Raw genomic sequence first — 23,463 nt, forward strand, 5'->3', positions numbered from 1 at the left:
TCCTCAGGCATATATTTTCTTCAGAATGTCCCTCAAGCAATCCTTATGACAGTTTTGCTGCAAGGGACTTGGATGCCACTAGCCTTGAAGTGTTCTCTACCTGTTTTTGAGTTCTTCCATTGGGCTCTTTTTTTTAGTCTCATGTCAGTGAGTGGGAGACTTCCCATCTTGTAAATTTATGATAATATAAATACACTGGATTTTACCCAAAAAAAAGAGTGTGTGTGTGTGTGTGTGTGTGTGATCAACGTCGTCAGGGATAGTTTGGCGCCTGTCGTTTTGTCCGTACGGCCGTCGTACGGTTTCCGTACGAATTTAGCGTCAGGATTCCGTTCCATCGAGGCTCCGTTCAACCTTGCACGACAGTTCGTACCTGCAGTCATCCTTCTCATTTCCGTACAGTCGTCTATTTTTCTCATCCGTACTGTCCCCGTACTAGTTCCCGTGCAGTCGTTTGAATTTTTCGTACATAGTCTGTTTTCCCGTACAGCCTGTCAGCAGTCCGTACAGTTTGTCAGTTCTTTCCTGCAATCTCTCAATCTGTCCGTACAGTTCTGTCAGTTTCTTTGTGCCACCGTACAGTGCGTCAGTTCAGCCTCCGTACAGCCTGCCAGCCCTACTTTGTGCTCAGTCCGATTCTCGCTGTTTGATATCTGTTGAATCCCTTAGCCGCCATGGCAGAACCAAACAAGTACTATGTCAAGAGAGCCCTCTCTCCTGAACCCAAAAGACAATCAAGGGGAACCTCTTCCCCCATAGCTCCTTCTTCTGAAGATGCTTCCTATGTGTTTGATATGCTGAATGATGATTTTCAACAAAGTAGAAGGGAATGGATTCAACCTGTTCCGGAACTCACTTACAAAATGAAGCTGCCATCTCTTGTGCATCCTTTGAAGAAGCTCTCTCAAACTGCAGTTATCATCTTTTTCCCAGGCAAAATTCCCTCTGCTAATGATGTGGGACAATGGGTTAATTCTCTCCTAGGTGGATGCTATGTAGAAGGAGTCTATTTTGCCTCCCGAGGATTTTATGAAGTTCATCTTTTGGATGCTTTGACAAAACAAAAGATGCTGGAAATGTCTCCTTTATTTTTCGGTCGCCAGATGGTGCATATCATGCCCTGGTCCCCTAATAAGGACTATCAGAACCTCATCAAGCATCATTGCCCCGTATGGGTTGAAGTGGTTGATTTTCCAGATTATATGAGAACAGAGCATCCAGGTTTAGCTATGACATTGGGACAAGTGATCTGTCCCCCTCGTCCCACAGGTAATAAAAACCGTTTTTGCATCTTATGGGATACTGATAGACCGACCCCTTCCTCTATTGCAGTTGAGATTGAGGGTGTTAATTTGGGTAAGAAATATTTCACTTTAAAATGGGGCATTTTTGCTGGAGCTTGTTTTTCTTGTCACAAATTTGGGCATCTTGCTTCGGAGTGTCCCTCTATCCTTCATCCACCTCCTCCAGCTGCTATTCCTCTGCCATCTACCTATGCTAGATAAGGGCTGTTCCTCTAAATCTTTTTTTCGGAACTTACATGCACATAGACAAAGCCAATCTATCATGAGGGTAAGGAAATCACATGGTCTTTGGACCCAGTCTCTCTCTCAGCTAGAAAAACAATGTCTGGATCATTTTCAGTTCCTTTTTTCTCAGCCATCTTCTTCTACACCTCAGGTCGCATTGGCTCGTAACAGATTTACTGAGCTTGTTTCTCCCATTGTCTCCTCGCAAAAAGCCTCAATGCTGGAAATGTCCTTTTCAGATGATGAATTGGATGAAGCCCTTAAGCATTTGGGTAAACATAAATCCCCTGGCTGGGATGGTCTGACGGTTGAATTTTTTGAAGCCTTTTGGCCTGAATTGAAGGGTCCAATTCTGCAGTTTATTAATGCAGCATGGCAGCACCAACATCTTCCCTCAGCTTGGAAGCATGGTCTGGTTAAGCTTGTGCCCAAAAAACTTCTATGTGAGACTATGGATGACTGGAGGCCCATCACTTTGATGCCGGTAATATACAAACTGATTGCCAAAATGTTGGTACACCCGATAAAGGATATCCTTCATGATGGACTTCATCCCAGGCAATATGGTTTTGTTCCAAGACGGCACATACATGACAATATCTCTAACACTCTTATCGCAATGGAATATGCTAAATATTCAGATCAAGATGTGTTGGTCATGCAGGTGGATGTGGCGAAGGCATTTGATACAGTACAGTGGGATTATGTCTCTCAAATCATGCTAAAACTTGGTTTTGGGCCAAAGCTAGCTAATGTCATATATTGGCTTTACTCAAATTCCACTGCACAATGCTTTATAGGGAAACATTTGTCTGAGTCTTGGACTCTCGAACGTTCAGTTCGACAAGGATGCCCTCTCAGTGCCTTGCTTTATGCCATCGCTTCACATCCTTTGCTTCTTTATATGGATCACATGGTTGATACTGGACAGCTACAGGGGCTTCAGATTTCTGATTCACGACCCTTCATAGCACAGGCCTATGCATATGATTCATTCTTCATGCCAAAGAACAGTCCATTGGAGATTCACCTCTTGATGGATACCCTTTCAGATTTTGGGTTGGCAGCTGGTCTTAAAATTAATTTTCAGAAATCAAAACTCTTGCCTCTCAAGCATTGTGATTGGCATGCTATTCTGTGGCCAAGCCAGATTATTCAACCGGAAAATATAGTAAGACATTTGGGCTATCCTATTGGCTGGAAAATCAGCAATAAGCAACAAATGTCGTGGGTGTTTAACAAAATTCAGGACAAATTAGAATATTGGAAGATCTCCACTTGGCCTCTGCATGTACGGCTTCGAATTGTCCAGTCTATTGTTCTAGCTTATGTCCAGTTCTACCTTCCTCTATTACATTGGTCATCTCGAGATCTCACATCTTTTATGTCTCAAGCCATGGAGATTTTTTGGAAAACTAAGCTTCATAAAAAAGCTTTACGGTTGCTCAAAATGGACTTGCTTTGCTCACCCAGAATGCATGGTGGCTTGAATATAATAAACATCAAATATCATGTGTTGGCAAGAAAGATCACTATGCTCAAGACATTCTTTCAACAAGAGCCGCCTTGGTCTATTATGCTGGCAATTTTGTGTGGTCAGATGCGCACACATGCTTATGGACATTGGCTAGTAGATCCATCGGAAGTAGTACTTGGAAAATTTCAAGGTAAAATCCCTGGTTGTCCATTTTCTAATTCCTTGATTCAGGATTGGAAGCAAGTACTCTCTCACATCAAATGGTCTCCTCATCCTGCTTCTCTAGCTTCTTCACTCAGATTGGAAAGTATTCATTGGAGTGCTGTGTTTTCCTCTCCCCTTGCTGTTCAACAACCCATCAGAGCTTACAATCTTATGAAATTGGGTATCCGGTTCATTGATGACGTCGTAGATATGCAAGGAAATATTCTCCCTTTTCCAGTAGCATGTCGACAATACAACCTGGGAATGCATCATAGACCTATTTGGAAAGCTATTGCTGATCTCCTACTTCCTCTGGTTCCGATTCCGACATTGAATGTCAGTGACAGGCTTCAAGATTGGCACCTTCAGCCTTCAAGTCCAAGCATTTCCTCTAAGTCTTTGCAGTTATTGACTTCTATACAGGCTTATCGATTGATATTACCTCCTCCTTGGATTGCCCATCATGCTAATTCTCTATGGCATCTGAACAAATCATTAGCCTGGTGGAAAGGAAGATTGCAAATGATATGGAAGTTGAAAATGCCATTGAAGCAACGACTATTTCTATGGAGATGTATTGTTGGTATTCTTCCAGTGGGAGTGAAATTGGCTAAACGACGGATAGCTTCACCTCTTTGTCCAAGATGTCACCTTACATCGGAGAGTATTCCGCATTTATTGTGGTTTTGTTCATATTCCAGAGACCTTCTAGACAGAATCTCCTATTTTTTATCTCTCAGATTTCCAACACACAGATTCTACAGGTTTTTCTGGATGTATGGCAAACTATCAGCTTCTTTGTCACAGTATTCTCTCTTCTTCCACTGGATCAGATACTGGGCCTTATGGACCCTCTGGCTGCAGCGCAATCAAGCATTTCTGAATTCTCCCCTTCAGCATCCTTATGAGTTTTTCAGAGCCTCATTAAGGCAGTCTTTATATGATGCCTTACATGAGGAAGATTTGGATGTTTCTTGTATTCAACTTTTCTTTTACTGCTTCTGATGGATACGGCTGTAGCTCTCTTTTGAGCACTGCCTGGATGTAAATGAATGTTTCATAATATAAGTATCTTGGTTTTACCCCAAAAAAAAAAAGTGTGTGTTTTATCTTTTCTTCGTTTGGGTTCGCTACTGGGCACTATGGACTTTATGGACATATAGGAATTGTAAAGTCTTTGGTGATCCTACTTTCTCTTTGTTTGGCATTTTTAGGCGTTCTCTGCAGCAATCTTTTTTGGCGTTCTCTGCAGCAATCTTTCTTTGATTGCTTACAGACCCGCTGCATAGATCATGAGGTCTTTTTGGCATATACTGAAATTTTCAGTTGATGTAATTGTAGCACCTTGTTTTGAGGTTGCTACTCATATAATATAATCAATCAAAAATTTCACCCAAAAAAGTGTGTGTGTGTGTGTGTGTGTGTGTTCCAGGGCCTGCATGCTACTCGAAAGAAAAACTCATGTCTAAGGGTAAGGAAGCTAGATGGCTCTTGGACGCACTCTTTCTCTGATCTCCAAGATGAATGCCAAAATTATTTCCAGAAATTGTTCTCTGCTCCTAGTTCCCCATCAAATCAAATGACTGATGCGAGGACTGAATTTCTTCAATATGTTTCTTAGATAGTGGAAATGTATGATGCTCTTACATTGGAGAGACCTTTTACTGACACAGAACTTGATAATGCATTGTCCCACCTCAGCAAATACAAGTCCCCTGGCTAGGATGGCCTTACGGTGGAATTTTATATTTCTTTTTGGGATGATTTGAAAGATGTCCTTTTGTAAATGATCAATGTTGCCTGGCAAGAAAATCACTTGCTGCACCCTTGGAAGCATGGCATAGTCAAACTTGTGCCCAAAAAACATCTGTGTGACCATCTGTCAGATTGGAGGCCTATTACTTTGATGCCTGTAGTTTACAAACTCATTGCCAAAATGATTGTGTATAGGCTTCACGGGATACTGAATGCGGGCCTTCATCCTCATCAGTATGGGTTTGTGCCGCGAAGACAAATCCATGACAATATCTCCAATGCATTGACTGCAATTGAATATGCTAAGTAAGATGTGCTCATATTGCAGGTAGTTGCAGGTAGATATTGCTAAGGCATTTAACACAGTTCAATGGGATTTTATCTCTCAAATCATGACAAAGTTGGGCTTTGGTCCCAAGATAGCAAATGCAGTTTATTGGCTTTATTCTGGCTCTACTTCTCAGTGCATTCTTGGGGGTCATCTATCTCGGTCATGGACATTGGGTAGATCAGTTAGACAGGGCTGCCCTCTTAGTGCTCTCTTCTATGCCATTGCGACCCATCCCCTCTTGATGTATCTTGATCATCTTACAAACACAGGACAGATGACTCGTCTTAAAATCCCTAGGGCTGCATCTTTTTTGGCACAAGCATATGCTGATGATTCCTTCTTTATGCCACAGAATTCTCCCCGGGAAGTTCACATGCTTATGACCACACTATCATTGTATGGATTGGCAGCGGGATTGCATGTCAATTTTGACAAATCTAAATTGCTTCCCCTAAAACAATGTGACTAGCATTCTATTCTCTGGCCAGGTCAGGTGGTGCATTCCAAAGATGTAGTCAGGCGTTTGGGATATCCTATAGGATGGCATATCACCAAGAAGCAGCAGTTAAAATGGATCTTCCAAAGACTTCAACATAAACTGGAATATTGGAAAATTTCTACGTGGCCACTTCATGTCAGGCTCAGAATAGTACAGTCCATTGTAATGTCCTATGTCCAGTTCTTTTTGCCTTTGCTGCATTGGTCCTCCAGAGATATTTCAACCTTTATGTCTCAAGCTATGGAGATGTTATGGAGGACAGAAACTGCTGTGAAAGCATTGAGACTGATGAAGATGCAAATGGTGTGCTCTCCTAGGATGCATGGTGGACTTAATGTTCTCAATATAAGATATCATGTACTTGCAAGGAAGGCGAACTTTTTTCCGTCAACAATAGCCATGGACTTGTATGATAGCATCCATGTGTGTCAACATGAGGACATCTGCTTATGGTCATTGGACTACTGATCATTGGGAGGTTGTCATTGGGAGATTTGTAGGAAAGATACATGGCTGTCCTTTCTCTACTGCTCTGATACTTGACTGGAAACAAGTACTTTCTAAGGTCAAATGGGCTCCCGATAATTGCTCGGGGACAAACTCAATGAGGAAAGAAAGTATTCATTGGAGTGCCATCTTTGACATTCCACTTGCTTTACAGGAACCTGTTCGGGCATATAATCTCATGAAATTGGGAATTAGATACATAAATGATGTGGTAGATGATCAGGGCTATGTCTTATCTTTTCCTCACGCCACTGCTTCCTATGCATTGGGAATGCATCATAGGTTGATATGGAAGAAAATTGCTGATTTGTTACATCCTCTTCTACCTGTTCCTCCTATGGCTGACACAGACAGGCTTATGGATTGGCAATTGTAACCCTCTACTACATGCTCTCATCCTATACCTCTTCCTGCTTTGACCTCCATCAAAGCCTACAGGCTTCTTCAGCCTGCTCCATGGATTCAACAATATGCTAATACTCTGTGGCATATCAGGAAGCCCCTCTCATGGTGGCGGAAGAATCTCCGGATATTATGGAAGTGTAAAATGCCTTTGAAACAAAGACTTTTTCTTTGGAGATGCATGACCGGCACATTGTCAGTGGGAATCACACTTGCCAAACGTCACATTGCACCATCCACATGTTTACGATGTCAGGCTCCTTCAGAGACTATCCCTCATTTGCTTTGGCACTGCCCATGTTCCAGGAACCTCCTCGGGAGAATTTCAGATCATCTTCGGCTCCGTTTCCCGAGTCACAGATTTGGGAAACATTTTTGGTTATTTGGCAGATTTATGAGGTCTTTGTCTCAATACTCACTATTTCTCTCATGGGTGAGATATTGGGCTCTTTGGACAATCTGGAGTGAGCATAATTTGGCACACTTGGGTCGGCAGATTCACAAGTCATATGAATCTTTCCGAGCCTCATTGCGGCAATCCTTATATGATGCCAACCATGAGGGTGATATACATGCTTCTTGCATAGAGCTTTTCTTTTTATGTTTCTGATCTTTCGGATACTCTCCATTTTGGAAACTTCCCATCTTGTAAATTTATGAGAATATAAATACACTGCACTGGATTTTACTAAAAAAAAAGTGTGTGTGTGTGTGTGCCTATCAATCTCTGTCTTCTCAGAGTCACTTTGATATTGATAATGCATGGGATTCTTTTGTTTCCAAAATGCAAGTTGTAATTAGAGGTTATGGCAAGTCTTACATGAAGACTATGAGGAAAACTGTTGCTCAGGCTAAATTGACTTGCCAAGACCTCACTGAACTCAGCCGATTTCGTCCTAAACATCAATTTCGTCCTTTGTTCTTGCATGAGCAAACAACACTATGCCAAGCTAAACATTGTCTCCAAATCAATGATCACAGGAAACTTGCCAAATGGGAGACCAAAGCAAGACAAAGAGCTTTCATAGATAAAGGTTGTTCTTCCAAACAATTTTTTAAAAGCTTGCATCAGAAGACATTAAACACAAACATTTGCAGGGTGCTTATGCCTGATGTTGGAATATGGAAGCAAGAACTAGAACTAGAAACTGGAAATGAAATAACAAGACTGAAAGAATAGAAATACCTTGAGAAGAGTGTAGACAAGACACAAGCTAGACTGATAGATTACAATGATGTGACCCATTGAATATATGGGCCAAAGTACAAGACATAAAGCAAGAGTGCTTATGGGATAATTGTAGAAGTGCCACATGGCACACACTCAAGACATAAAGACTAGACTTAGACTTAGACAAATGTAGACTGGGAAATAGTACACTTAGTGTGCACTTATCTCCAACACCCTCCTTAAGTGGACACTAGGAGTAAGACAGAGAGACAAGACTAGAAGACAGACTGATAGACTGAGAGACAAGATAGAAAACATGACAGACAAAAGATCCTGAGACACCCCTCCTCAAGTGATATCCTCATATGGGTCCACAAGGGTAGGAACAAGATGGATCTAAAACACAGTCAGATTGATAGACAAATAGACAGACAGACAAGACTAGATAGACAGAAGACTGACTCTAGACAAATAGAAAGACAAAGACACTAGAACCCCTTGACCTACATCATCGGTGGTCAAGTGGTAGACAAGACATAGAAGTAATCAGAAAGCCCACTTCTCATCATGTGAGGAAGGAACAGCAAGATCAGCTGATGGAGATGTTGGAGCAACATGGGCTGAGGTAGATGCAGGAGCTGATGTAGAGGTTTTGGAGTAGCAGTCCCTTTCCCGGTGATTATCACGGCCACAAATGGTGCATGGATGAGCCTTGAAACAGTCCTTCTCCATATGATTAGTTTTGCCACAATGGGTGCAAGGCTTTCTTACCTTAGAACTTCCTTTCTTTGCTAAAAATGCAGTGTCAGTTACCTTTCGTTGTTGAGTTCTTTCTTCCTCTTGGAGAGCATTGATGATACCCTCAAGAGAAGGATTATTATGATACTTGAAGGTAGTGACAAGAGTAGCATAGGAGTCAGGTAAGCTTTTGAGAAGCACAGCAATAGCAATATCTTCGGAGATGGGAGACTTGACTGACGCAAGCTGAACCATAAGACTGCGAAGATAATTGACATGAGAGGCTATAGTAGCTCCTTCCTGCATATGTAGATCAAAGAATGAGATCATAAGTGCAATCTTAGAGTTTTTAGATCGGGCTCCAAAAAGGGTATCCAAAGTAATCCATGCTTGAGGATCAGACTGTATGTCGGAGATGTGATGAATGTAATCATCTCCAAGGCCAAGCAATATGATAGCATAGGCTTTGTCGTTCTTGGCAGTGACAACTTGCTCAGATGGACCTTCGGGAGCAGCACGGTGAACAATGTCCCAAAGGCCTTCTTTCATAAGATGGCACTTGATTTTGATCTGCCAAGTATGAAAGTTGGACCCATTGAATTTGTCGATAGATATGAGAGAATGAGAGGAAGACGCCATGTGGAAAGGTCTTACCTCTTGCTAGGATGCAAGAGCAGTGTCTATTCCCTTACAAGATTGCAGAAATAAATGAGAGGAGAGATCCAAGAAGCCAGTTCTCTCACCACTTTGTCAAGGCCATAGCATATGACAGCCCATCGAAGCAGGAGGAACCAGCAAAAAAAAAAGGAGAGACTGTTCAGCAAACTGAAAGAGGCAAAGCTCAGTACCTTTAATCCCGGGCAGAGGTAGAAGTGTCAAAAGGATGCAGATCTCCGTGAAGATGGAGCTGGAGAAGTCAGCCTGTGCAGGTACAGATTCCGTACAGTCGTACGGACTGTGCGGACAGCGAGGTACGGTCGACGTGCGAAGTACGGGCGTCGTACAGTCAGCGGAGTACAGACCACTAACGACCAGCGGAGTACGGACATCGTACGAAATACGTGCGCTGATCTGTACGGATAGCAGGAGCGACAGCAGGTGCAGAAGTGACAGTAGATTGCGCAGATCTGTCGTGACAGCAGAGTGCTGCGCAGATCTGGCGTGACAGCAGATCTGGTGCTCAGATCTGTGGCTGAGCTGCACAGATCTGAAGCGCAGATCTGGCGCAGAGATTTGGAGCAGGCGGAGCAGGCGTACACGCAGCAGAGTCGCGCAGATCTGGAGCGCAATGGCGGGGCAGAAAGAGGGCAGATCTCGGAGAAGAGGCGGCCAGCAGAAGCGTAGAAGAGGGCGGTGCAGAGGTAGAGATGCCACAAGAGGCTGAAGAGAGAGATGCCGGAGGGAGAGGTAAACTGAAAGGAGAAGACGAAGCTATGGCTGCAGCAAAGTGAGAGGAGAGGAGAGAGGATGTACATGCTCTGATACCATGTTGGAATATGGAAGCAAGAACTAGAACTAGAAACTAGAAATGAAATAACAAGACTGACAGAATAGAAATACCTTGAGAAGAGTGTAGACAAGACACAAGCTAGACTGATAGATTACAATGATGTGACCCATTGAATATATGGGCCAAAGTACAAGACATAAAGCAAGAGTGCTTATGGGATAATTGTAGAAGTGCCACATGGCACACACTCAAGACATAAAGACTAGACTTAGACTTAGACTTAGACAAATGTATAGTGTGCACTTATCTCCAACACCTGATGGTTCATGGACTACATCACGGTCACAGCTTGCTTCTGTTTGTGTACATCATTTCTCTCAGCAGTTTGGTTATGCAGATCCTCCTTCACAGCAGGTTTTGTCTGCAAGAAATTTGCTTTTACAGCATGTTTCTCCTATTATCTCCACTACTCAGGCTTTGGAATTGGAGGAACCTTTTATTGAAAGGGAATTGTCAGATGCAATCAAATCCTGTGGTAGATGGAAATCTCCAAGATGGGATGGTCTTACAGTTGAGATTTTCTTAGAATATTGGCCTCTTTTGAAGCATATTTTGTTGCATATGGTGAATTCTGCTTGGCAAAATCAAAAAATCCCAGACACATGGAAGAGAGGTCTTGTTAAACTCCTTCCAAAAAAGCAAATCTGTGAATCTTTGGCTGATTGGAGACCTATCACGCTTATGCCAGTTATTTACAAATCTACTACCAAAATGATTGTTGATCGGATAAAAGGCTATTTGCATGATGGGTTGCATCCTGCGCAATATGGTTTTGTTCCTCGTAGGCATATCACAGACAACATTGCTAATGCCTATGTTGGAATAGAATATGCCAAATATATGCAGCAGGATGTTTTGATATTGCCAAAGCTTTTGACACTGTTCAGTGGGACTTTATTCCACAAACAATGCAGGCCTTGGGATTTGGCAAAAAAATGCAACAAGTTAGCAATTGGCTACATCAAGATAGTAAAGTTGCCTGCATACTATCAGTGGATATTTCTACAACCTGGACTCTTGGTTGTTCTGTTCGGCAACACTGTCCCCTTAGTACTTTACTATTTGCCATAGCCACTCATCCAATGCTTCAATATATGGACCACCTTCTGGACACTGGCATGTTGCATGGATTGAAAATCCTGGCAACCGCAGCATGATCGCTCAAGCATATGCTGATGATTCTTTCTTTACCCCGAAAAATACTCAGAGCGATCTCTCCTTGATTATGCAGGCTCTTTCCACATATGACTTGGCTGCTAGTTTTCATGTGAATTTTCAGAAATCCAAGCTCTTGCCGTTGCATGCTAAAGACTGGCATAGTCTTTTGTGGCTTGGGGAAATTGTTCCACCTTCTCAATTGATTCGACATCTTGGCTATCCTCTAGATTGGGGGCTCACTCGTTCTCAACAAACTGATTGGGTGCTCACAAAGCTGAGGAAAAAACTTGAATATTGGAAGCTTGCAACTTTGCCATTACATGTTCGTTTGCGAGTAATACAATCCATTTTGATAGCATACATACAATTCTATCTGCCCCTCATTATCTTTACTAAGGTAGATCTAGCTTCCTTTATGTCTGCTATCATGGAGATTTTCTGGCGTTCAAAAAATGACAAGAAAAGTCTCAGAATACTCTCTATGCATCGTCTCTGTTCTCCAAAGATGCACACTCACAGGGGGGAAATGATGTTGCAGTTTATGCAAGGGGATCAGCCTTGGGCTTTCATGATCCGCTCTCTTTTGTTGCATATTGATACTTCTGCTTTTGGGCATTGGCAGCCTACACAGTGGGATTTTCTACTTGGCTCTATTCAAGGCAAGATCAGAGGCTGCCCTTTTGTCTCTCGTTTGCTTCTTGACTGTAAGCATATTTTAACCCACTTGGAATGGAACGGCAGGGATTCTTTGTTGTGAAATTCCTTGATTGCTGAGAATATTTATTGGTCCAAAGTATTCCACCCTCCTTTCGCTATACAAGAACCCAAGTGTTATCTTTCAAAGGTATTGCTTCTGTGGCGGATGTACTTCAAGATGATGGCACTCTTTTATCTTTTTCTGCGGCTACTAGCAAGTATGGTTTGGGAGCTCATTATTGTCCTTTATGGCACAAAATTTCAGAAATGCTTCAACCTTCCTTGCCGGTACCTTGTTTGAAACTTTAGGATAGGCTTGAGGATTGGACTCTCCATTCTTCCTCTTCTTCAGCCTGTCCTTTGAAGCTATCACATATCACAGTGCCTTCTTTGTATAAAGTGTTGTTACCTCCGTCTTGGGTTTCCGACAAAGCCAATTCTATTTGGCATATGGATCGCCCATCAAAGTGGTGGAGAAAGCGGCTGCATCTCCTTTGGCATTATAAAGTCCCTCTTCGGCAACAGCTTTTCCTCTAACGAGTCCTACTTGGCATTTTTTCATCTGGGCAGTTACTCGGACATAGACATATTGCCTCGGCTGTTTGCCACCGATGTCTTTATTCTGTTGAATCTGTGCCTCGCATTTTCTGGCACTGTCCACATACTGTTGATTTCCTCGCTCTCATTCGTCAGGGGCTTCAAGCGACATTTCCTACTGTTACTTTTGGCAGGTTCTTCTGGTTATTTGGTTTTCATCCAACTACACAGGATTTTGATTTATTTTTTGTTTGGGTGCGCTACTGGGCGCTTTAGACTCTATGGATGGACAGAAATCATAGAGTCTTTGGTGATCCTACTTTTCCATCTTTTGTTTTTTTCAAACAATCTCTGCGGCAATCGTTTTATGATTGCTTTCAGACTCATTTGATTGACCATGATGTATATATGGCTTATACTGAGATTTTCGGTTGAGTAGTAGTTACTCCGCTTTTGGAGTACCTATGAATGTAATTATTTCACAGTAATAAAATATTCTTCTCACCAAAAATGTGTGTGTGTTATTCCATCTAGCCAACTGCTGGCACATAGACACATTGCTCTTGTTGTTTGTCGTAGATGTTTGACTTCTCAGGAGACTGTGCTCATTTGTTCTGGTTTTGCCCGTCCTCCCATGAGTTCCTGGATTTTCTTCGACAGCGGTTGAGAACGAGATTCCCGACTACTACTTTTGGGAAATTCTTATGGCTCTCCGCGCACTCAGGAGTTTGATCTTTTCTTTGTTTAGGTTCGTTATTGGGCACTTTGGACTTTATGGATAGACAGGAGTTGTCAAGTCTTTGGTGATCCAACATTTTCTTTGTTTGCTTTCTTCAAGCGTTCTCTGCAGCAATCTTTTTTTATGCCCATACAGAGTTCTCAGCAGGGGTGTGCCCATTAGAGGATGCACCCATCCATGTACGAGGGACAATTTTCATTGGGATTTGCCACCTCATTTGAGGATTTTTCCTTATCTTTTACTTGAGCTGCAGGGGGCATTGGAGTATTACCATTGCTAGCAGCAGCAACCTTGGCCTTTCCTTTATCCTAGACAACAGACACTGGCTTGTTAATTTTATTTTTTGGTCCGGAGGTCCTAGGGGCATTCTTATTTTGTACTAAAGTAGGCATTGCTTCAGGAGGCATCTTATGCAAAAGACATTGTGAAGCCATATGGCCAAATTTCCTGCCTTCAAAGAAAGCCCCTGCAAAAAGACCACATTCAAGCTTGTAGAATGCACTGCCCATTGCCACATTATTCACTGTAACATAATATGATTTTGGCATGGGGACATTTATGTCCCACAATATGCAAAATATATTTGATAAGACTATAATATATCCAACTCGTACAAATTTAGATTCTTGTTGAATAATTGAGAAATTTTAGCTATTTGGGCTTCTGTGCCCGCGTAAGATAATTCGATATAGTTGAACAACAGATCACCACTTGGACGAAAATTCAAAGAATTTGCATGTCCACTAAGGTGATAGAAAAATATACCTTTGTAAGACTAGAATATATCCAATCGTACAAATTTAGATTTTTATTAAATAATTGAGAATTTTTAGCTATTGAGGCTTCTACACCTGCGTAAGATAATTCGATATAGTTGAACAGCTGTATCACCACTTGGACAAAAATTCACAGAATTTGCATGTCCGCTAAGGTGATAGAAAATAAACCTTTATAAAATCTATCTGATTTCCCGTTCCACCCTGGGTGGACACACCAACTTGCCTAATGAGGCTACAATTTTTTCCAAGAGTTTTTCCAAGCATCGAGGGAAATCCACAACGTAAAACAGGACAATGGCGCATGATCAAAGAAGATAGTATCACGTGCATAATAAAGGGGAGAATGCTCCGGAAGCATTTTCATGTGATGTTTTTTTAACACAATCACTTGAAAAAATCCTAGAGCAGCATAGTGCACTTTCAGAAAGCATCCACCCAAAGTTTGTGTCAACTAGTTTCCCACATCTACAGCAACTGGCATTCGGCTTGGGCAAAAGATAATCACAGCTTCTTGATATATTCCCTTAGTGGGTCAACAATATCATCCCATTCTACTATGATGCCAACCGTAGGAGCTGGCTCTTTCCATGCTTTTCGAGTATCTTCAAACCCCTCATGCATAACTTCATAAAGAAGCTGTGCCTCGTTAGAAACTTTTAAGAGGTCACCTTGACCTAGAGCATGCTTTTGCTTCTTGTTCTGGGCTGATTTTTTTTTTGCATAAGTTTTGTCAAATTGATATGCTGCCACAGCAAAAAAAACCCTCCAAATTTTAGCAATGTAACTGACACACAAAGCTATGGGCAGCAAGGCAAAAAGGCCATTAAAGAGTAGGACATCGAGTATTGAAATACCCAGTAAATAGAAAGGGCAAATGGGCATATAGACTCGCAACAAAGGGACTTATTGGACGGAGGGATAAAGGCGGCTTTACAGCACGAAAAAAGAGGGATTATGAATAGGAAAGACAAGGGTGCTACCTAGGAACACAAATGGTGAAAATATTTGACAAAGCAGCTCAAAAAAGATCAGCATATACCCTCAACACACACCCCCACACAACACACGCAAAAGGCACCAGCAACCAAAGGAGAAAAGGGTGACAGAAAGACTGGAGAAAGAGTGCAGAGCAAGCAAGATGCTGCAGAAAATGCACGCGAGCAGTTAGAACCACCAGATGGGCTGCTTGCAAGCAAGTCGAAACCAAGGGGGAACCTGACGTGGGGTCTGCACTCACACACACACACACACATGCACAACACACACGCACGCTCACACACACACACACACTCTTGTCAGATGAGGAACTATCTCTCGGAGACTACAAAGGATGAGGAAGGTACTTGGACAGATTGTCGATGATTCTGAGCATCAACAACAATCCATCACTGATTTTCTTCCTCGATGACATTGATAGGTAGATTTTGAGGACCCCAATTTTGAACTGCTAGTGGTAGGAACTGGCAGAATTGATACTGTTGTATATGTTCGGTCATGTTTTGCATGCTAGGACTAGATGTTTATTTGCATCAAGGTAGAAAGTGATTGTTGATTGGTACTAATGGTAGATAGGACAGTGGAGGCGTTAGTAAAGAGCATGCAACTAAAAAAAGCAATCACACCTCCCTAGAAAAAGCAGCAGTCACTATTTTTGCGATAACTTTTGATCCGTAACTCGAATTAGGGAGCTTTTTTTTTTAATTGTGAACATGAATCGAGCTCTACAATTCTCTAGAAGAGATTGTGGCCAAAATATGCAGAGAAGAGGGTCCAAAATAGAGAATACGACAGGCGACTAGTTTGTGCTGATAGGCTGCTCCTATCTTACAGCAAAGACTGGACCCATGGAAGAAGCGCTCCCTAGCTTAAGCGCTTATCCTCTTGTCAGCTGATATGTATGCTTGTCTTTATGAGAAATCAACTTGAAGGATGGCCTATATTGTGAATATCATGTTTCAAACATAGCACACTCTAGAGAGCGTGGGATGTTACATGTGGTTGAGAGGTTAATGAAATATACGGATTATAGGTTTCATCTCATCACTATTGGGGTCAAAAAAGGTTGCCCGTTATTAACAATCCTATTTTGCCTCTACATAGATGAGCTCAAGATCTTTACGGAGACGCTAGAGGGGGCTGGATGCTCTCTCACTAGTTGCTTGATTCGGATCTTGTTGTACGCAAATAATGTGGTGCTATTATCTTCTTCTGCAAAGGACCTCCAGAGACACCTCGATGTGTTGCACGTGTTCTGTGAGTCACATGATTTGAGGATCAACCTTGGTAAGACCAAGGTTATGACATTCAACACCTCCCGAGCAGCTATGCGTATAGAGTGGTTCACTTTTGATGGATCACTAGTTGAAATTGATTCATCATACACATATTCAAGAATTCTCTTCTCTGGCCCTATTTTCATCACGATGAGACCAACAATGCATGCTTGCTTGAGCAGAGGATATGCTTCATTAGTCGGCTGGAGAGACAATGCTTCCACTCACACTTTCAAAACCCTCAAACCAAAGCTCTCCTTTCAACTCCTTAGTCTGGCCAGCAAGCATGTATGGTAGTCCTTGTTGGGAGCCAGATCTCTCAAATGCAAACTGGGCTAGGGTAGAGTGACTCCAGGTTCTCATGGTATTGTAGATGATCAGCAATAAGCCATCAGTTCCCCAGTAGATCATTCAAGCTCAGTTTGGGTCATCTCCTCTGCAACTTGATACAGCATTCCAGGTCATCAAATATTTATACCGCGTCAGGGAGCACAGCTCTTGCACCTCAGAGCCAAGTAGATTCCCATGGTTAGCACTATCCTCCTCTATGGCCCTAGCAACTGAGGGTGATCAGAGATACTGGTATGTGCACACATGTAGGTGGTTTGAGAGATTGGGGGCTCCACATGGACCTCAGAGCCAAGTAGATTACCATGGTTAGCACTATCCTCCTCTATGGCCCTAGCAACTGAGGGTGATCAGAGATATTGGTATGGGCACACATGTAGGTGGTTTGAGAGATTTGGGGATCCACATGGACAGATTACTCCCCTTCCAGTACAGCATTGAGGCTCCATCTCCCCCACTCAGATATCATGAGGTCAACCAGATCATACACGAGGACCTTCTACAGCCATACACACTTAGGACCTGGTTGGCGCTGAGTGAGCTCCCAATGAACCTCAGTTTCTACAAATATCATTGCTTGTGGATCTCCAAGGAGGGCTTCATTGATCTGCCAGGGTATACCCGGATCCACCTTCCACATTGACTAAGGATCTTTATCGGACAGTTCTGTATCACATCGACTCTGCATTGAGAGTAGACAAGTGGAGGGAGTACCCAAGGAGAGTCGCATTTGCACCTTGTGTAATCGACACGAGATTGAGTAAGAGAAGCACTTCGTATTAAGATGCCCCGTATACTATGAGATCCGAGGCCGCTATCATTGTCCCTTCAAAGATGGCTTTGGACTCCTCTCCTATCCAGATCAGGGATGCCTAGCCACCTTCATCCATAAGGCAGTTAGGCACAAAGAATGCTTACTCAAATTGCAGAGATAGGGACAGGGCACACAGATAGACTCATCTCAGAGTATGATTACGGAGTTCCTCCAACCAGATGACACAGACCACGAAACAACGAGTGGTCGATGAGCTAGAGATCCAGAGCCAGCGACACGACACACTTGACAAAGGGTGGGCGCACACCATTTGCTTGGTGTCATTCCATCCATGTTCAAGAATGGAGCACCACCGACCGGAGTTACCATGGCCCTTATCAAACGTAGAGCCATCGCCAGAAGGCCACAACGGACCTCATCCACAGCTTTATCTCCGACCTCATGCCAATACACCCCCCCACAAGTGGGCCCATCACGTATCTAATGTATTTGATCAGACTTGACATTGGAACTGATTTGATATGATGATGATGATGTTGTTACCACTATGTAGTACTTCGCATTTAGCATGGGTGATGATGCTCATTTAGTAGCTCCATCCTTTCAGTTTATTGTATTAGGTTTCTCTCAATCTCATAGACCCATGAGTCTTCTAAAGACTTTAATAAACTCTCTCTCCATACACAATGGAGGTCCATCATATCACAACCTTTCTCCGAGGCGAGCGCCAGAGTCAAGGGGTCACTCTTGACATGGCACGTTGGATACAGGTCTTGGAAACCACGTCCCCCCTGCCATTACCGAGTCGACACGACAGACGCAGATCCAAGATATCCTCGCATCTCACAGGAGAGCCACCATGGCACCTGGATATGCTTTCTAAGTATCTGAGTCTCCATATATATTGTTTCAGTCATCTGAGTTATGTTTTTCTTTGAGTTTTCCATTGTACCTTGCAGGGGTCTTAACTAACCCCTTGCCTCAGCCCATAGTGGCTTGTGTGAGTCACTTGTGATTGTACTTTTGTCTCATAGGCCCGCGAGGCCTCCCAAAGATGTCTCTCTCTCTCTCTCTCTCTCTCTCTCTCTCTCTCTCTCTCTCTCTGCCCCAAAGAACAGTTATGATGAGGCCATAACTAAGCAGTAGTAACGGGCAACGGTCAAGAATCGAAGATGATAGGAGAGGATTGCTTTCATATCCACAGATGGTCAATTCGTGAGTTAAATGAGTGAAGTTGACCCACATGTATGCCTGCTACTTCAAGGGAAATAAACAATACATGTATGCATCCTCCATTAAGAGGCCATGGAAACCCTAAAACTATTATTTCACAACTGATCAATTACGATAATAGACCATTTACAGGAACAAGTATTAGAACAAACCTCATCCCCTGGAATTTTCACAAGTTGTGGACTTGTTTGATCCTCATTATTCCCCATGCCAACCTGGCCAAACTGCAAAATAACAATGAAGCCTCAATTTCTACATCTGCCACTCCCAACCAGACATCATTATGCAATAAAATTGCTATGTGGATCCACAACAAGCATGTATTGAATAGATATATTCATGCTGGCTAAGACATGCAATGCAAACACAAAATCCTGAACCACGCTTCCATATAATTCACAAATCACCTTGTTCCAACCCCATCCATACAACTTTCCTTGGTTATCAAGAGCCATTGTATGTCTCCAGCCTCCCGAAATCTGCCCAAAATAATATTTTTCCTTGAGTATTTCTATGACTGCACTCTTTAAGAATCTTAATTGTGTCGACCTTACTAACTGCTCATGAAGTTGCAACTTGAAAAGTAGAAACTTAAGAAGACCATAAAAAGGTCAGGAAAATAGAACTTTTCCCATACAACTTCAAGTCTTGGTAAAATATAACTTTTCCCATACAACTTCAAGTCTTGGTAAGATGCATTGGATTTGGCAAATTCAGTGTTTGTCATTATTATATGTGCATGAGGACGAGTATAATGATGTGGCATTTTTCTCCCAATCCTGTTCCATTCGTGTTCTTGTTCCTATTCCAAGAGTGGCCAAAGATCCAGTCAGTGTTTCCATTCAAAGTAGCTATGGTGAAGACAGTCAATGGAATAATTCATCTCACACTTAAAGCTGAAGCAGAACATAAGATTGGTAGACAGTTTGGGGCACAACGTGATCATCCACCAAGGCAAATGAAACAAGAGAAGTTTCACTTCTTTAGAATGAATAACCAGTAGGGGAAACAAGTTGGAAACCCTCTAGACAGCTATTTTCAAGATATATAAAGACGAAGGCTTTGGTATACCTTGTGATGGAACCCACAAAAATCTGGAATATAAGAAGAAAAGAATGGAGAAGTCAGTGAAGCAGGAAGCTGAAAAGAAGACGGTTAAAGTTAGCGCACTGGAGTTACAGAAAAAGGGAGAGTATCCATGCCATGCTTTGTTGAAATCATGGGGAACGGTCAGTGACAAACCGGCACTCCTCTATGATCTAGGTTCGACACACAATGTAATCTCGACTGAATTGTCATCATCTTTGGAATTGCTGGAGTCTCAGAGCAAGGGTTCAGGAATAGCAAAGCAAGCACTTAAGAACTCAAAAGGAACTGATGTAGCACCAATAGAAGGTAAACTACGTGTGTAATGGAGTCATTTTAAAATAAAGAGTGATATATTCCATTCAAAACGAATCATACAACAGGTGGGAGAGAAAGTACTCTATCCCTAGCCTCAACAATGTGGCAAAAAAGCCATGGTGGTGGTCTAAAATGCCACGACATCCCAAAAGGGGTCAAATGAAAAAATAATGAGCAGTCCCATGTCCTCATGAAGGATAAAAGTCTCCCACGAGCTGCCAAAGAGGTGCCTGTACACCACTCCCACTGACTCCTGAGAGTGAAGATAATCTCCACCCAAATGGAAGCGAGAATTGTATTGCATTCTTACCTTACTTCCGGGCAAGACAAGGATATTGGTTTTGGATTTGTTTCTCCACCAAGTCCCAAAGTTCTTTTACCTCTATAACATCCTCAAGATGATCAAACTGCAAGCAGTTCTCCACACTATACAGTAAAGACATTATATAGAGTCAATAAAGCCCAACAAGATGAAATCCAAAAGCAATGCAAGAGTTTTTGAGACATGGTCTCATAAGGCCTACCTAGAGGGTGGAACGAGTACAATAGATTACCTTTTGGGTGTTAAAGATCAACCAGGTACGCACAGCGAAAGACTGATAGAATAGCCCCGGAGCTCACACTGTGGTGTGGGATGTGGAATCACCAACTTCTTAAACTTATGTGCATAGCATAGGTGTGCAGACTCATCAATAGACAATGAACTAGCCAGATATAGAAGACACCAAAATAATATATTTCTGTCCAAAGCTATGGACACAATACAAAAGAGATAGATCCACAGTCCCACTAATGGTGTGGTCCTCTCATCTTACCACAAGGTCCTCCTATCTGCCGGCTATCTAGACTCGAGCCCACATGATCCACCTTAAGCATCTGTAGACTTTCTGTCCAGAATGACCTCAGCAACCTAAGCCCTGGAAGACAGTCTCGGTTCAGCCTCTCCCTGGAGCTAAGTCTGCAGCACCTCTCCCCTTCACTTCCTGTGTAGAGGCCCAAGCGTAGTGTATATGCTGCTCCTTTCTGCTCCTCCAAAAGCTGCAAGGCTGGATGATTGAATGAGGCCTGAGGCTCTCCTTTTATAAGGCAAGCATGCCCCTTCATATGGACAGACTAGCAGCCCTAAAAAACTGACCCATTGTGGGGTCTACTGGCGACCCAGCAGCCCCCCCTATGGGCTCACAAAACTAGACCCCTTCAGGACCACTTGCAGGGCCGACCTGCCACATGGCATTGCACCACTGTCCAGGGCCCTACTGCCTCCAATCCAGGGCATTTTCCAGGCCTCTCACCTGCCCATAGCCATCGCCATCTGCCATGCATCTTTCTTCATGCAGGCGCCTTCCTGCTGCAGCATCCTTGCCTCCTGCCAGGCCTTCACCAGCCCCGTACAGCCACGTATGCATACCGTACTCTTCCCCACTGATGCGCCATCTGTTCTTGCTGGAAAACCCTGCGCAATCAGGCTGCTGCAGGTCCCTGATGTCCATGTGTCTGCTCCGTACTGCTTTCACATCAGGAGCTCCACGACTTGCCAGGTACTCTTCTTGTTAGCCCATTGGCCCTGTCTGGATAGCTGCCCACATGGCAGCCTGTGTGCTGCCCATGTGGCAACCTCTGCCTTTGCTGTGTGCTGCCCACATGGCAGCTCATGTGCTGCCCATGTGGCAGCCCCAATATCCCCTGGTCTACCTCCCCCATGCTCTCCTCATATGGGGGCTTATAGATGGGGAGGTGACCTTTCCAACATTGGGATCCCCGGCTTTTATGTCACATATACATGATCTCACTGTCCCTCCCCCCCAACGAGGCGCTGACCACTCCTATCTGACTTTCAGGGTCTAGGCCTCCATGCCAACCACAAGACAGGGTCCACCAGCCTCCACTCGGGTCCAGGTGCACTTTGACCATGCCCTTGATGCAATATACATGAGTCACCTTTCGCGTAAGCTACCAGACTCCCTCGGGGATTATGCAAACCTCGCCCATGCCTCAGACACTCAAGTATCAGTGGTTAAGGATGCCGCAATGAGATCCTTCCCCACGACTCCATCTACATCACGTTCCCCAACTTGGAAGATACCCTAGAACCCATAGTTCGATGATGAGTGTCGAGAGATGAGATCCCACCTCATACAGAAGCAGGCCCTGGGGCACCTTACGAGGATCGAGGCACAACGGATATCATGCCACGTGACTTGCCGGAAGAGACAAGCTTTCCTCTCACATAGGATGGAAGAGGTGATCAGATCTTTTCGAGGGGGAGATCCCACCTTTGCATGGGGCTTCTTTTTTTAGGGTTAAGTCACCCATTCCTATCACCAATCCAAGACATGTATGCAACTTCACTCTGCAATGTCCCGATGCAGGCACCGCCGGACTTGTCCTCCTTACCAAGCCCACCCCCCCCCCCCCTTTTTTCACTCCACAAAATGTTCAAGCTGCGCTACACCGGCTCCACAACCGGAAAGCTATGGATTATGAGGGGTTGAGGACATAATACTTTGCACATGGGCATCAGATCTTGGCTCCAATCCTAGCACAGATGTTTTATCATGCGGTATGTCATGGCTTTTCCTCCTGCTTGGAGCACTACTACTATTGTACCGATACACAAAGTAGGGGACCCTATAGATATGGGGAACTACCACACAGTCATGATAGGCCATACACTGGCCAAGATATATGGATTGGTGCTAGAACAAGAGATCAGCTCCCATACTGAGGCACATGGGCAGTGGGCATTGGGACAGGCGGGTTTTCGACGATGGCATTCCACCCTTGACCACATCTTCACCCTACGGGAAATCATTGGGGAGGAGAGATCCAAATCCCAGAAAGTTTATGCTTGCTTCATAGACTTTCGAAAGCTTTTGACACAATCCCACGAGCCCCTTGATACGGAGGCTTCAAGAGATGCGGATACCAAGAGTCATGATATGGGGCGTGATAAGCTTATAAGAGTCTAGCAGAGGGAGGGTCCATGCACCTGGAGGTCTATCAAATTGGATTGAGAGCATGATTGGAGTGAAGCAAGGATGCCCCCTCTCTTTGACACTCTTTGGGCTCTACATTCATAAGATCATGACATTAAGAATAACCGGCTGCGACTTGTCACAGCAATCTACACCAAAAAGTTCGAGCAGGTTAAAGTTCTTTATTTTAGAAGCCCTTGGCTCAACATTGCTTTTAGGCATGAGCATGGATTTGCTCAGTCAAATTTCCACCCTTGAGCAACCATTTTGGATCTGGTAATTCGATCCTCAAACTCCTTTCTCTTGGTGATGATTGTAGAATCTTCCTACGATCAGGAAGATACAAAAGATAGCACCTGCAATGCTCTCTAGCTTTGCATGCCAAAAGTACCCTTGACCATGTGAGGGGGTCTTCTAGGCGCT

The 23,463-nt window shown here is 43.5% G+C and overlaps 1 protein-coding gene across 3 annotated transcripts in view; it reads right to left on the bottom strand.

Annotated features, from left to right (window-relative positions):
* The window catches only part of LOC147896880 (ultraviolet-B receptor UVR8-like), a 95,200-nt gene that overhangs the window by 14,812 nt on the left and 56,925 nt on the right, over positions 1-23,463 (bottom strand). For all 3 annotated transcript variants that reach the window (XM_087381341.1, XM_087381340.1, XM_087381339.1), the window contains exons 7-8: positions 19,069-19,140; positions 18,814-18,885 (exon numbers count right to left, since the gene is read on the bottom strand). In XM_087381341.1, coding sequence (XP_087237467.1) covers positions 18,814-18,885; positions 19,069-19,140 — 144 coding nt within the window. The remainder of the gene's footprint in view (positions 1-18,813; positions 18,886-19,068; positions 19,141-23,463) is intronic.

This window comes from Dipteris shenzhenensis, chromosome 11 (genome assembly GCF_047967505.1).
Source record: "Dipteris shenzhenensis isolate YYH24624 ecotype China chromosome 11, Dip_SZ_1.0, whole genome shotgun sequence".
Lineage (NCBI taxonomy): Eukaryota > Viridiplantae > Streptophyta > Polypodiopsida > Gleicheniales > Dipteridaceae > Dipteris > Dipteris shenzhenensis.